This window comes from Narcine bancroftii, chromosome 4, assembly GCF_036971445.1.
Source record: "Narcine bancroftii isolate sNarBan1 chromosome 4, sNarBan1.hap1, whole genome shotgun sequence".
NCBI lineage: Eukaryota > Metazoa > Chordata > Chondrichthyes > Torpediniformes > Narcinidae > Narcine > Narcine bancroftii.
The window spans coordinates 130398961-130414301 of NC_091472.1; the positions used below are offsets into that span (position 1 = coordinate 130398961).

The window sequence follows — 15341 nt, forward strand, 5'->3', positions numbered from 1 at the left end:
ATTAAACATGCCTTCAGTAAAGTGAGGGAAATCTTATTTGGGAGGGAGATATTTTTTGTTTGAACATATTCTGCACTTGGATTATATTTGTGGTACTTGGTGCAATGTTATTACTGAATTTATAGACTTGGACCTCAAAATTCATGGGATGCATGACTTCCTGATAAATTTCGGTCATCGCGCATATATTCCGCAAATTCTTTTGTGCCAGTTCATACCATTTAAACTTCCAGGAAACTCTTGTGAAGTACCATTGGTCTTTATTTTAATTAAAAAATGACTAGAATCAAAGAACCATAGAACACTATGGAACAGAAACAGGTCATTTTGGCCCTTCTAATCTGTGCTGAACCTTTTTTTGCCTAGTCCCACTGAACTGCACCATCCATAGCCCTCTGTACCTCTCCCTTCCATGTACGTGTCCAAATTTTTCTTAAATATTAAAACTGAGCCCGCATTCACCACCTCAGCTGGCAGATAGTACCACATTCCCACCACTCTCTTTTGAAGAAGTTTCCCCCTCACAATCCCCCTAAACTTTTCCCCTTTCACTTTTAACCAATGTTTGTATCTCACCTACCCTCAGTGGAATAAGCCTATGTACATTTACTCTGTCTATCCCCTTAATAATTTTAAATACCTTTGTCAAATCTCTCATTGTACGCTCAGGGAATAACGTTTAACCTGTTTAATCTTCCCTTGTAACTCAGTTCCTGAAGACCAGGCAACATCCTAGTAAATCTTCTCTGCACTCTTTCTATCTTATTGATACCTTTTCTGTAGTTAGGTGACCAAAACTGCACACAATACTCCAAATTTGGTCTCACCAATGTCTTGTACAACTTTGCCATAACATTCTCACTCTTATACTCAATATTTTGATTTATGAAGGCCAATATGCCAAAAGCTCTCTTTACAACCCTACCCACCTGTGACACCACTTTCAGGGAATTATGTATCTGAATTCCCAGGACTTTGTTCTACTGCACTCCTCCCCTTTCAACCTTCCTCAGGGACCGCTCCTTCCATGAGTTCATTGTCCACTCTTCCCTTCACACCAATTGCCTCCTTGATACCTAACCCTGTTACAGCAGTAAAACCTACACATGCCCTCACCACCATTTGGGGCCCCAAACAGTCCTTCATATTGCAACCACACTTCATTTGTGAATCTGCAGGGGACCTCTACTGCATCCAATGCTCCTGTTGTGGGCTCCCCTCCATCAGAGAGAATGGATGCAGACTGGGAGATCATTTTGCTCAGTACATTCTCTCTGTCCACTTCAATATAGGGCATCTTCCGGTGGCAACCCATTTCATTTCCCCGCCCCACTCTCATGCGGACACATCTGTCCATGGTCCCATGTACTGCCAGACTGAGACCACCTGCAAATTAGAGGAACTACACCTTGTATTCTGTCTGGGCCAATCAGATGGCATTAACATCAACCTCTGGTTTCCATTAGCCCCGCCCTTCCCCCATCTCTCCCCTTTCCATATTTCCCTCCCTGTCTTCCCTCCCCCCCTCCCCCGAGGTCTGTATTCACAGAGCCACCCCCTTCCCTGATCAATTCTCACATTTCCTCTTCTCTTCTGTTCTCCCATTCATTGCACGTGCTCCTCCTCCTGCCTTTTCCTCACTTCTCCTCCAGCCTTTTTATTCAGGTGCCTGTCTGTTTTATCCTCACACCTTGAAGAAAGGCTCATGACCTTGGTTTTGTATCTATACCCGCTATGAATGCTGCAATATTTGCTGAGTTCCTCCAGTATTTATGTATTTTTACTTTTACTTGCTAACCAACACTTTCTTCAACAGCAGCGAATGAAGTAATGTTAAAAGACAACTCTGAAGTCGCAGTTACATCTATAGATGGTGGTCATTAACATAGTGACAGACTTAGTAAGGAGAGTTCAGTGTAATTATTCCTCTTATTATCAGGATGAATGCATTCCAAGAAAACTATTTGCATTACAGTTTTCTGTTACACAAAGCTGCATCATCTGTTTCTGTACAAGAAATACAAATTGAAAAAAATGGGAGTGAATATTATTCATATCTTCGAATTTTGGATCGTGACTGTTGAATTCTGTTAGGGAATTTTCTGTTACATGAACGTGTGTAACATGGGGGTCTTGGCACTGAAAGTGAGGCTACAACTTGTCATTCACTCAGTGATTTGCATGAAGCAATCTTGCTCATTCCATCACATGATCATAAAATAGATTTGGCTTGTTAGGTGGACACGACAAGTGCCAGTTGCCTACGATGTTTTTGAACAAATGAACATTGTAGGAAATGTTTTAATTGCTTGAGCATTGTGTAACAGCTGGTATGTCGCTTGGCTAAGATGCTTTGGAGTTGAATTTGGAATTTAATTTTTGTTGCAGATGTAAGATTTCCTGAGTCTGAACAGGAAGCTCTGAAACTTCAGAAGCGATTGATGAAAGAAGTTGCAGCCTTCCTTGTATCTGTACAGATTCCCACTTTTGTAAGTGGCTGTATGTAGATTTGTCAGAATGAGATCGTGAATGGGGGGGGAAAAAAAAATGAACATTTGTTACACACTTCAAAACACTTGAAGCTGTCTTATACAAACATTTTGGTAAATGGAAAATCAATATAAGTATTGAACTTTGTGTAATTAGTTTGTGAATTAATAATCAGGAGCCCTTGTTTGTTTGTATGTAAAATGAGAGAGCGGTTCAAAAGCATGCTTTAATGTATAATTTTTTTTGGATTTCTTTAACTCATGAACGAAATGCTGAAAAGAAGATCTTTAAAAATTGAAGAGAGAACGGTTAGGGTTAAAGGATTAGAATAGGTTTAAAAAGTTTCATGCCACTCAAAAATTAGGGGCTTTGTTGGAAGGGGTTGCAATTTGTCATTCCTGCTACAAAGCCATTATATGAAAGAGTTAAGGCTATTGGGAAATGTCTGTTGGATAATATATGCTGCAAACATTGAACTCCTATCCCTCTTTTTGATTTCTAGATCAAAGACTGTGAGAGCCAGGTCCTTATGCCTGCAGATAGTGCCACAATGACAGAGGATCTGCACAAATATGGAATTAATATTCGATATATTGGTAAAATAACCCAGCTGATAAGCCAGTCAGAAAACAAGCAACATCTAGATCATATCTCGGTAAGCAACCTCTCTTGATTGAGTACCTAAGGGGAAGGACTGATATTACATCAATAAATGAAAAAAAATCACATAAATGCTGGAGAAACTCAGCAGGTCAAACAGTGCTTAATGTAGCAAAAGTAAAGATACATCACCAACATTTCGGTACCTTTGCTACATAAAGGAACTGTTTGACCTGCTGAGTTTCTTCAGCGTTTGTGTGTGTTTTTCACTTAACTATGATGTCAACAGAATCCTGTGTTTTACCCCATACACCAACAATGTGATAAGCTATCCCTAAGGTTCCAAATTGCAGAGCAACTTCTCTGAGGAATTCCAGTTTGCCCATTCTCAATTTTCCAATATTGTTAGTAGTGTAACAGGTGTTCTGGAGTTAGCATGGTATTCTTCAATATGTACATGCATAGACCATGTTGGCTTTGGCAGGGCTACATTTACACAAGATGAGAAGGCATTTGGGCAGTATCCAAAGGCATTTTTGGAGATATGGCTGTAAATGGCAACAAATCTAGGATATTTACTCAACATGTACATGTCAAAATGTGGTGAAGGTCTAGTGATATCTCAATGTTGGAAAGGAAATTATCTCTTGGTCTCAGAATTACACTACTACATTCTGAATACAATGATGTGGTAATTTATGTCATTTGAAGCAGTAATTGTGGGATTTAAGTATATCAATAACTAACAAATGTTATCGAATTAGACTTTTAGTCAGTATTAATTGTTTAAGATTGTGTTTGCATTTCTGCAGAGACTGTTGATCAGTGAAATTATCACCCGAGCGGCAAAACATATCATAGTTCTCTACCTGCAGGTAACTGTTCTGTTCTTTCACATTACTTTCATCTAGTTACCATAACCAATGCATTTGACTACTTCCTACACTTGTGCATTGGTATGCAAATGTCCTAAATTTGTGTCTTGTGCAAAATGAGTTACTTCCGTCAGTTAAGTGGCATTGAAATTGACCCTAGTGGCTTTCAACTTCGTCATTCTCTATTCCTTGAGTGCAATCCAATTGTGTGTTTTGGGAAAGTTTGTGTGAGGGTTAAGATCCTCCTCAATTCATTTTTATTTTCAAAATTAAAGAAGTTTGCTGGAAGGAGTAAGAAAATTCAAGCCAATTAAAAGAAATTTAAAAAAAACAAAGACGGGATAATTAAATGAAATTGACAACCATTTTCATCTACTTCATTCCCCAACTCTGCATCTTGTTGGGTATGTTTTTATTCTCTTTAAAAACTAGTGTTTATATAAAAAATAACACTTGGACTATTGGAGAGCTTCAAACATTATGTAAATAATCCATATCTATTAACTCTGTGCTTTTATTTGTCATAAATCCATCTTTTCCATTTCCTCTTTTTGTACGGGGATCAGAAAAATAGCCACTCCAGGGGACTTCATCTTCAGGTGTTTTGATCGGGAAGCTTGATAGATTGTGCCATTTAAATGGGATTCCACTCCCATCTCCCCACTGGATTCTTGCACTCTCTTTTTCTTGCCCCCACCACTTGTTCACCCCCCTTCCCCACCATTCTATCTGTTCTTTCTTTATACAATGTATCAGATTCTAGCACTGGCAACCTTGACTTTCCAATCACTGACTCCACCTTGTATGACTTGTCTTCCTCCACCTAACCTTTTATTTTTCTTATCTCTTCCTTTGTCTGGCATCTGCCAGTGCTTGCCCTCTTTCATATTTCACCTTTCCATGTTTCACCAATCTCACGTGGTCCCCTGTCCTCTTTGCACTGCATTCCCAGTCTTTTTAAAAGTTTTTTTATTTTTCACACTATGAACCATATTAACCAAAATACACACAAACATTTCCCTCTTGAATATACACAGTGTCATTTTCTCCCCTTTTCCCCACCTCCCTTCCCACCCCCCTCCCCACCCACTCAACGTTCAACATATACAATACATTAAACCCATTAAACAATGTCATCACACAATGAAAATACACAAGAAAATTGTGTCATCTACTTTTACACACTGGGTCAGTTCATTTCGTCGTCTTCTCATTCTGTCATTTTAGGGGGTGGAGGTCCGCGGTAGGCCCTCTCTGTTGTGTTCCATGTACGGTTCCCAAATTTGTTTGAATACTGTGATGTTATTTCTTAAATTATATGTTATTCTTTCCAATGGAATACATTTATTCATTTCTATGTACCATTGATGTACTCTCAGGCTCTCTTCTGATTTCCAGGTTGACATTATACATTTTTTTGCTACAGCTAAGGCTATCATAATAAATCTTTTTTGTGCTTCATCCAAATTGAGGCCTAGTTCTTCTTATATTACTTAGAAGAAAGATCTCTGGATTTTTTGGTATGTTGCTTTTTGTGATTTTATTTAATACCTGATTTAGATCTTCCCAAAACTTTTCCACTTTCTCACATGCCCAAATTGGATGTACTGTTGTTCCCATTTCCTTCTTACAGCGAAAACATCTATCTGATACTGTTGGGTCCCATTTATTTAACTTTTGGGGTGTGGTGTATGGAGAAGTATTGGGGTACAAGATCAACGCAAATAAAAGTGAACCGATGCCATTGAATAATGTGGATTTCACAAAGTTTACAAAAGAATCACAATTTAAATGGCAAACACAAGCAATCCGATACCTAGGTATTCGACTAGATAATAATCTTGGCTATCTATACAAATTAAATTATCAGCCATTAATGAAGAAATTACAAGATGACTTAGAACATTGGAAAGATTTACCACTAACACTGATAGGAAGGGTAAATTGCATTAAAATGAATACCTTCCCAAGGATACAATACCTATTTCAATCATTACCAATTCCCTTAACAGAGAAATTCTTCAATGAGCTAAAGAAAATAATAAGGAAATTCTTATGGAAAGGGGGGAAACTGAGGATAGCGCTAGATAGATTAACAGAATGGTACAAACAAGGGGGCTTACAGCTACCAAACTTTAGGAATTATTATAGAGCAGCACAATTAAGATATCTATCAGATTTTTTATCAAACAAGGGAAAAACCAGATTGGACCAGATTAGAGGTAGATAAAATAGGAGAGAAAGTACCAGAACATATAGTTGATAAGTGGGATGAAAAGCTGATGCAATATAGAAGTTCACCAGTACTGCACCACCTGCTCAACATTTGGAAGAAGATTCACGTAGAAAGGAAAAAACAAATTGCCAACTACCAAAATTATTATTGACGCAAAATCAGCTAATCACTTTCACAATAGATAACCTTTCCTTTAGAGAATGGACAAATTGAAGGACAAATTGGGAAGCAGGCTGAGGCATTTCCAGTCTTGAGGGGCTCAAACATTGAACATTCTTTTTCTTCTACTGATGCTACTTGAACCATTTAATTTTTTTCAGCAGGTTGTGTTTAGTTTGGTGGAAATTGTTGATTTGTAAGTGGCCTAAGTCATTGCTTCGGATCTATCCTTCTTGTGACAACCGTGTGAACCTCAAACAGGAGTAGGCTATTTAGCCCTTCATGCCTTCTTTACTCAAGATGTGGGTGCTTTTTTTGAATGTTTGTGTACAGTAATCTATCACCACCTTGCTTATCAAGTATTTATCTACCTCCGCCTGAACATTTTTCAAAGACTGCTTCCACCTGTTTTTGAGGAAGGGAATTTCAAAGCCACTGAGCAAAAAAATAAGGGCAAGCTTTATTTTTAAACAGTAACTTCCAGATCTAAGTTCTCCCAAAAGAGGAAACATTCCACACCATCACTCAAGGTCTTGTGTTTCATTTAACTCTTCTAACTTTTCTAAGTGATGTTCTTTCATGGGAAATCCATTCCTTCCTGGTGTTAGTCTATTAAGAAAATGCAAATTGGATTAGGCAGACACATGGCAGATGAAATCCAAATCAGAGAGTTGCTGAGTAATATATTTTAGTTGGGATATGAACAAAATTTCACACTTTTAGAGGAGGCTCAGAAACACATGTGCTATTGGCAAGGTCAGTTAGGACCCTTGGCATCGCGAGTAATGTTGAAGCTTTATTGAACATTGGTTAAGCCAAATATTTTTTTTATTTTATTGCTCCTGTTGAGAACCAGACACAACTGAGCCCAGAGTTACATATGGGCTGTACTAAATACTGCAGAATTTTCCTTGAAGGACATAGAGACAATCCAGAACATGTAACCACCACATGGCATTTGGGTTATGGTAATTAAAGAATTTGCAAATCACTATTCAAAAATGTGAGAGAATAAAATGAACTCTCACTAAATTTGTGTGTGTGTGGAGGGGAAGAAAAATATATCAAGTTTTTTTCCAGCTCTTGTTTCTTGACTCATGCAGATAATGTGCATTGTGTTACATAAATTGGTGCACAGTCTGTTTTCTGGGAGCAGAACCCCTTGCCCCTCCCCCCTCAATAATGAAAGTTCTCTGTCACTAGTTTTAGATTTTAAATTCTTCAATTTTTATGAAGGGATTGGAACTTGTACCTTAATGGTACAAACCTCTGGATGTTAATTCAGTAATTTAACCACCATGCCACTGGACACACTGGACAATGAATTGTAATCAATTCTTCTTGTCATTCTTTAGGATGGGACGTGTGTCCTTGGGGAAGAGAAAGTTGAGAAAGGGATTCAGAATTCAGATAGGCTAGAGAATTCATTGACATTGAAAGTTCATGGTTTGGAAGGGACAGGTTTGAGAGGAATGTTCCAGAAACAATTTGAGGTCATATCTTTTTGCAGATCACTGTTTCTGGAATTTAGTTAGGGTTGATTCATTTGCACCTTTTAAACAAGAATTGATACTTAAAATATCTGCAGGGCTTGAAGGAAGGAAGGGATGGAAAATGGGATTGTCTGAATTAATTAACAAAGAGCTAAAAGTCTGCTATTTTACTTTATTAATACTTATTCATTGTTTGCAGCTCACAAAGTTGTTTAATTCTGCTTGCTTTTATGTTTAATTCAGAGTGTGGAGATATCAGCTCTTTCATCTGCCATTACTCACTTTCTAAATTGTTTACTGAGCTCCTACTCCAGTGGTGTTGCACACCTGCTGCCGGATGAGCTTGCACCACGCAAGAAAAAAAACAAGCGCAGGATGCGGATTCCTGGGAATGACATTGCTTGGGCTAGCCTGACTTCCACAGAGTTGTGGAAACAGATCAACAGTGAAGCTGTGGAAAGCTTTGACTATGCATTGGCTTGGTATGTATTGGCATTGACGGTTGCCTTGGGTTATTATCTCCATCATTTATTGGCCATGACTTGGTGTTAATCTTGTTGATGCATGAAGTGGGAGTGCTGAACATCTTGAATTTCTCTCACCGCTCTTTCAGATGGAGGGTATGGGCTAACACGTGTCCTCTTTAGTTGCCGAAGAAGGAAATGGTGCTGATCTTTACAATCCTTGAGTTCTTCCTGACACCTGTTATTGGAGAGGCATCCATGCCTATTTCGGGGAGGGTTGATGAACATTGCACTAGTTTGAGCAGATTCACTAATACAAGCAAAATCTGACCATGCTAGACCTTCCTTCCTGAAAGTCATTAAATTTCGGAGAGGCAGAAACCCTGATTTCTTGTACCAGCTAGTTGGCATAGCCGAATTTGTTTTACTCTTAACCAGCGTGATGAAACGGTGATTCTAAAGGACAGTGAAAATAAGAAAATGTCTTTGCTATTCATTTATTGTTTTTCCTCTCTTCTGTCATAACTGATATTGTAATTGGTGTGCTCCAGTGATGGAATTGATCAGGCAGTGGAGAAGTTTGGCTTCCAGAAGGTGTCCCTGTTGCGCGAGTTCTGCTTAAAGGCTGGAATTCAGGTACTATAATTTCTTTAACCTTAACTACATAGTATATGCATATTCTGCTGTTACCAAGTACTGCCTGCGAGGTGTATGAGGTGTGCATTTTTCTGTTTAGTTCATAAAATGAGCATTCCAGTAAATTGCTCTGATACTAATTTGTTCAAAGGTCCACTATTACTAAAGAAGACAAGAACTCATGGAAAATTGATTCCCTTTGCTGCACTATTTTGTAAGAAGCTACAAAAATGAAAGAAAATAAAACAGTAGAAATACAATGTTCAACAGCATCTGTTGATTATCTGGACCCATGGAGAGCGAGGAGAGGAGACATAGCGCTCTTCTGCAGGGCTCTACCGCCCAGTCTAACTACTGATGACTCCATACAGGCTTTTAACGGCTTGTTAAAGAAGCTGATGGTGGTTTATTTTTAAATTCTGCTACGGCGGAATCTGTGCCCAAATTGGTGGCGCCTATGTAGGCGGCAACCTTGAGGGGTTGCAGACTCTAGGGAGGCAGAGGACTGGCGCAGAGCACTAGAAAATGGAGTGAACACTCCTCCCCCCGTTTGAGAAGGAGAACCAGAGGAGACAACTCTACAGGACAGTGACCATGGTGGCAGTATAGTGAGTGATTTTGTGGCTGAAGAATGCCTAGGTGGAAGGCTGTTGGAAACTCAAGGAAACCATGCAGGCTGAGGGCGACTGCAGTTAAGGGACTTGCACCAGGCTGTGGACTTTTGGAGTAGGCTTGAGAATGGCTGAAGTGATACCAAGGAATGGAACCAAGATATGAGAGGGTGCTGAAGGCTCCTTGAATGTGTCAGAGGTTTGGGTCAGGAGCTCAGGTTGTAGATGGTTTGGACTGGTCTCTATGGGGCCACGGAGGCTGAGGGAGCACTGGAGGTGAATCCATGGACACTTGGTCATTCTGGGAAAATACTCTTTTGCTTCTCTTTCTCTGACTGTAAGAGGCCCTAGCAATTTCTGCTGATGGTGTCTAATGCAAATTTTGTGTAATATTACCCCTGTTTTATTAAATGACAGTAAAGAAATCTTGAATTAATGGAACAGCAAAGTTCATGTTTCAAGTTAATGATGCTTCAGAAAAATATGAGTAGTATCTGAACGGCTTTATTGCATTGGGTTTAAAAGAGAGTTGACAAATGAAAATTCTCTCTTTCCCCCACTGAATATTGCCCACAGTGAGATCTTCCTTGCTTAATATGTTGCTCTCTCTTGAAGTTAAAAAAAAAAAATGGGAAGAAGAAATAAACTTTTCGTTGTAAAATTTGTGGTTGGGTAAAAGCCACTTCCAATGTAGTTTAATGTACTTCACGTGAGCTTCATCAAACACAATTTTGGTTACCGCAATGACCACACTTGTGTTTTTAGGATGGATTGGAATCCAAGCCAGCAAAGATTCTGTCAGAAATTAAGCATCCCATGAGCTAAGAACATTTTGGAGTGTAAATTTGGGGCCAGTTTCTGAAATGAACCACTAAGTATCCCATGTCAGAAATTAAGTATCCCATGTCAGAAATTAAGCATCCCATGAGCTAAGAACATTTTGGAGTGTAAATTTGGGGCCAGTTTCTGAAATGAACCACTAAGTATAAAATGATGTCAGGAAGTTATTTACAATATCAAGGGAAGATTGGGAAAAAAAAAACCCATTAAGATGGAATCAATCACTGTCAAAAGTCCAATTTTATCATCCAAACAGGGACCACCATGACAACTGGGCTCAAATCCTCATGGGAACAAAAGGGGTTGAGAAAATAGACTAATCACTGACCAGTTTCTAGATGCAAAATTCATTTGGGTGAATATTCTGCAAAACAAAAACTCATTGACCTTTATGTTGTCCCAGGGTCTCGTGTTTGAAAACCATCCCTGAGAAAACTGTGAAAGAGTTTAAGACCGCACCACTTGAAATTTCTAGACAAATCTAGTCTTGTAACAAACTCCCACCATAAAGGTTCAACTCATTCCTTTATAAGGGGTGAAAGACAAATTCCCCTTTTTGCTGTTGTCAGTCTCCTTGGATAAGTACCGTAGATGCTCTGCTGCAGTTTTTTTTAATCGTCTGAGAACAATTCCTCCCCAAAGTCAATCATATGCCAAATACCACATGGAATTAAGATATTTGGCATTGAAGGATTGTCTAATCTTGACCCTGATCCATCTTTTGAGCATTTAAATCCTTGTCATTGTTCAGCTGGCTCAGTAAATATAATACTTAACCTTCTCGGTGGATATGTTGCCATAACTTTTTTTTATTTATTGGTTGTTCATGATCTTGAATATTTTCCCTCAGATTCTGCTGCGAGATTACAACTTTGACAATCGTCACAAACCCACTTTCACAGAAGATGATATTCTCAACACTTTCCCTGTATTCAAGCACATCATTGTGAAAGCAACAGATGCTGAGAATGTTTATCAGGAAGCACAGTCTAGCATTCAGAAAGGTACATTGTCATGTTGAAAGGATAATGCTTTCATAAATGGGTACAACAAAGGATAAAGAATCTCTTTCAGCACTGGGCTCAAGTGGAGAGAAGTATTTAGATCAGTGGTTTCAAACTGCCTCCCCAAGCCCAAAGTCACATTCCGCTTTAATTATTCCCAATGCTGTAGGTGCTCTGTGATTAGTAAGGGATTGCTTAAGGTGGTGTGTAGGTGAAAAGAAAAAGTTTGAAAACCACTGTTTTAATCATACCTAATTGACTCGTTATGTGCACGGTTTAAGAACTCCAAAGGAAATGGGCCAATGACAGTTTTTCTCAAACAAAATATTTCAGTTAACAACCGGGTCTAGAACAGTGATTCTCAACCTTCCCTTCCCACTCACATATAACCTTAAGCAATCCCTTACTAATCAGAGAGCACTATTGGCATGGGGATTACTTAAAGTGGAATATGAGTTTATATGAGTTTGGGGGGCAGTTTGAAAACCTCTGATTTTGATGCTATTGAGGAGTAAAGTTTGATTTGAATAAGATGATCTCGTTGAGGGTGAATTCACAGCCAAAACTGTTCCACAATATTCTTAGAAACAAAACTGATTATTTTGTGACATTAAATATTAGAACATTGCACGAAATGTGAATGTGCTGTTGGTGCTTTAGGATAGTGATGGTATGGGAAAATAATTTGATTTGTCCATCTACTTTTAAGACCATTCAGCAAAAAAAAGTGACATACTGGAAATCAGAAATGAAAATACTGAAGGTCAGGCAATATTTGTGGAGAGGAGTTAACATTTCAGGTCAATAACATTTCATTTAATGCCATCCAAAGGAAAGTGTGGTGATGCATTTTGGAAGCTCGTATTTGAAGGCAGAATAATGGCAGGATTCTTAAGTTTGGGAAGTACAGAGAGACCTTGGGGTTCTAATCCATAGATCTCTCAAGGTTTCCCTGCAGGTTGACAGGGTAGTTAAGATGGCTTATGATAGCTGATCTTCATTGGTCGGGGGATTGAGTTCAAGAGCTGTGAGGTAATGTTGCAGCTCTATAAAACTCTGGTTAGAACACACGGAGTTCAGTTCTGTTCACTGCATTACAGGAAGGATGTGGAAGCTCTGGAGAGGGTACAGAGGAGATTGACTGGGATGTTGTCTGGAAAGGAGAATATGTCTTAAGACAGGCGTTTAGTAGAGGCTTTTCTCTTTGGAGTAAAAGAAGGATGAGAGGTGACTTAATGGAGGCTTACAAGATTATGAGAGGCATATATAGGGTGGACAGCCAGCCCCTTTGTTCCAGGGAAAGAGTAACAAACTCCAGAGAACATCTGTACATGTTGAGGGGAGGAAAGTTTGGGGGAGATGTCAGGGTTAAAAATTTTTTCCACCAAGGGAAGTGGCTGCCTGGAATACATTGCATGATTGATGCAAATATAGGGACATTTATATTAAAAAAAAACTGGCAGATGGATGCAAGAAAAATGGAGGATAATTGATGTGAGCTTAGAAAGGTTTAGTTTGTTGAGTAGGTTTAGAAAGGTCAGCATAACATCATGGGGTGAAAAGCCTGCACTGTGCTGTAATGTTCTATGAAAGGTCACTGTCCTGAAACTCTTTCTCTCTCTCCTTCTCTACTAATGCAGCTTAATGCTGACTATTCAGTGAAATAACAGAACATTCTGTTTTCTTCAAAGCAATTTTTGGTGAAATTTAGGCCTTTAAGTACTTCAAAGAACAATTAGTGCAATGATGATCGTGATCTGTATATAAAAAAAAAACTTCCTCCTTTATATCTCTAACTTTTATTGTTTGTTTCCAGGAAATATGAAAGAAGGCTTTGAATTAATTAAAGAGTCTTTAAATCTGTTCAAAAATGTCTACGGATCTTTGCACTCTGATGTCTGTGGATGTTTGCACCTTCTTGCACAGTTGAATTACATCATGGATGATATCCCTGAGGTGAATGATATTTTTAACTTCAGTGTGCTGGAAGTTTCTGCTTCTGATATAAAATCATTCTCACTTTTACCTCCACTATCATATCCTGATCTTGCTATATCAGTGGCAGAAGGTAAAAGTGGATCTTTTAACAGGATAATTTTATGATACATGTGAGATGGATGCTTCAAGCGATGTCTAGCTGTTCCCTTAATCTGGAAATGTATATCTTGCAATTTTACTGATTTACAGCCTTGGGATATCTGTGACCACCCCAATTGCAGTCTTTGTGTTTGGACCCTGATTAACTGCATCTTTGAAGTGTTATTTTTCTTATTTTTATTCTTTTCAAACCACACCTGTGTGTCAAGGAACGTGTAGTCAAATGAGATTAGTTTGTTAGGAAATTACCAAATAATAATAGCTTTAAAGATTGAATAGGGCAGCTTCCTGCAGGATTTATTCTTCAACACAAATAATATCATGTGACTTGAATAAATATTTACTGTAGTTACCGATTTGCAGATCTTGCTACCTCTGCATACGTTAGACAGTGACATTTATGAATTGTGTACATGTGTGGTGAGTACATTGTGAGCAACAATTTTTATACCTTTTTAATGTAGAAAAATACCCAAGGTGCTTCATGTGCGTGTTATTTTTAAAAAAAAATCTTGTGCTGAAACACAAAAGGAGACACCAGGGTACATGCTAAAAGGCATTGTAAAAGTGATGGATTTTATAAGTAGGAAAGAGGTGGAGAGCTTTTGGGAGGAAATTCTCGAGCTACAGCTTAAGTGCCAGTGGTGAAACAATTAGAATCAGTGATGTGGAGGAGTTCAGAATTTAAAAAGCAGATGTCTGAAGATCTAAAGGCCTGGAGAGATGACCAAGTTGGAGGTTGAGAATATGGAGAATATGAAAAGAGGAATTCACATTTTACATTTAAGGCATTGCTTCACCAAGAGTCAAAGGGCACAGATGAATGAATGAGACTTTGGCATCATAGCTGGAAGACTGAGTTTATGAAGAGCAGAGGGTGGGAAACCTTGAATGCAGTAGAATAGTCAGATCCTGCCTTGTGTTTGAAGGCATGGATGAGGGTTCCACCACTTGCTGAGCTGAGGGAAAGCTGGAGTTCTGCGATGAAGTTGCAGATGCCACTGCTGAGAAATTTGAAACGATGCAAAATCAAAAGTCTGAAATTCTTGTAGACTGATTCAGTTTTAGGTTGTATGCAAGAGGAAGGAAGTCATTGACTGGAGACCAGGACATGTGATGGTCATTGACCGGCGATCAGAACATGTGATGGTCACTGAAGATAATGACTTGTATTTTCCAATGTTCAGTTGTACTACACTTTTGCTTTTATTTATGACCAAATTTCATGTAGACTGACAAATCTACTCTTTGTGGAGGGATTGAGAAGAATTGAGGTGAAATAAAGCTATCATGCTTCTGGTGCACTAGTAGATACTCTGTTTGTAAATAAAGTTGCTAAAACACAACAGATGGATTAGAAGTGGAGAGAGGGTACTAGAGAACAGAACTGTAGAACATTACAGGACAGAAAACAGACTCTTCAGCCCTTTTAGTCTGTGCTGAACTTTTACTCTGCCTCGTCCCACGAACCTTCATCCACTCCATATCCACTCCATATCCCGCTCTACCTCCTATTTATGTACATGTCCACATTTTTCTAAAATGTTAAAATTGAGCTAACATTCACCACTTCTGCTGGCTGCTTGTTTCATACTCTCGCCGCTCTCCACGTGAAGAAATTCCCTCTACTGTTCCCCCTTAAACGTCTCCCCTTTCACCCTTAACCCATGTCCTCTGGTTTGTATCTCACCTAACCTCCGTGGAAAAAGCCTACTTTAATATTTTGTATATTTCTAACAAATCTTCCCCCGCTCCCCAAACATTCTTCTATGGTGCAGATAATAAGTCCTAACCTCTTTAACCTTTCCCTCTAACTCAGTTCCACAAGTCCCGGTA

At 38.8% G+C, this 15341-nt stretch overlaps 1 protein-coding gene across 6 annotated transcripts in view; it reads left to right on the forward strand.

Annotated features, from left to right (window-relative positions):
- The window catches only part of LOC138761155 (clustered mitochondria protein homolog), a 108660-nt gene that overhangs the window by 76836 nt on the left and 16483 nt on the right, over positions 1-15341 (forward strand). For all 6 annotated transcript variants that reach the window (XR_011356145.1, XM_069932845.1, XM_069932844.1 and 3 more), the window contains 7 exons: positions 2389-2489; positions 2993-3145; positions 3903-3965; positions 8097-8335; positions 8869-8953; positions 11255-11408; positions 13225-13364. Coding sequence is in view for 5 of the 6 variants with exons in the window: in XM_069932845.1 (XP_069788946.1) it covers positions 2389-2489; positions 2993-3145; positions 3903-3965; positions 8097-8335; positions 8869-8953; positions 11255-11408; positions 13225-13364 (935 nt within the window). In the remaining variant the exon portion in view is untranslated. The remainder of the gene's footprint in view (positions 1-2388; positions 2490-2992; positions 3146-3902; positions 3966-8096; positions 8336-8868; positions 8954-11254; positions 11409-13224; positions 13365-15341) is intronic.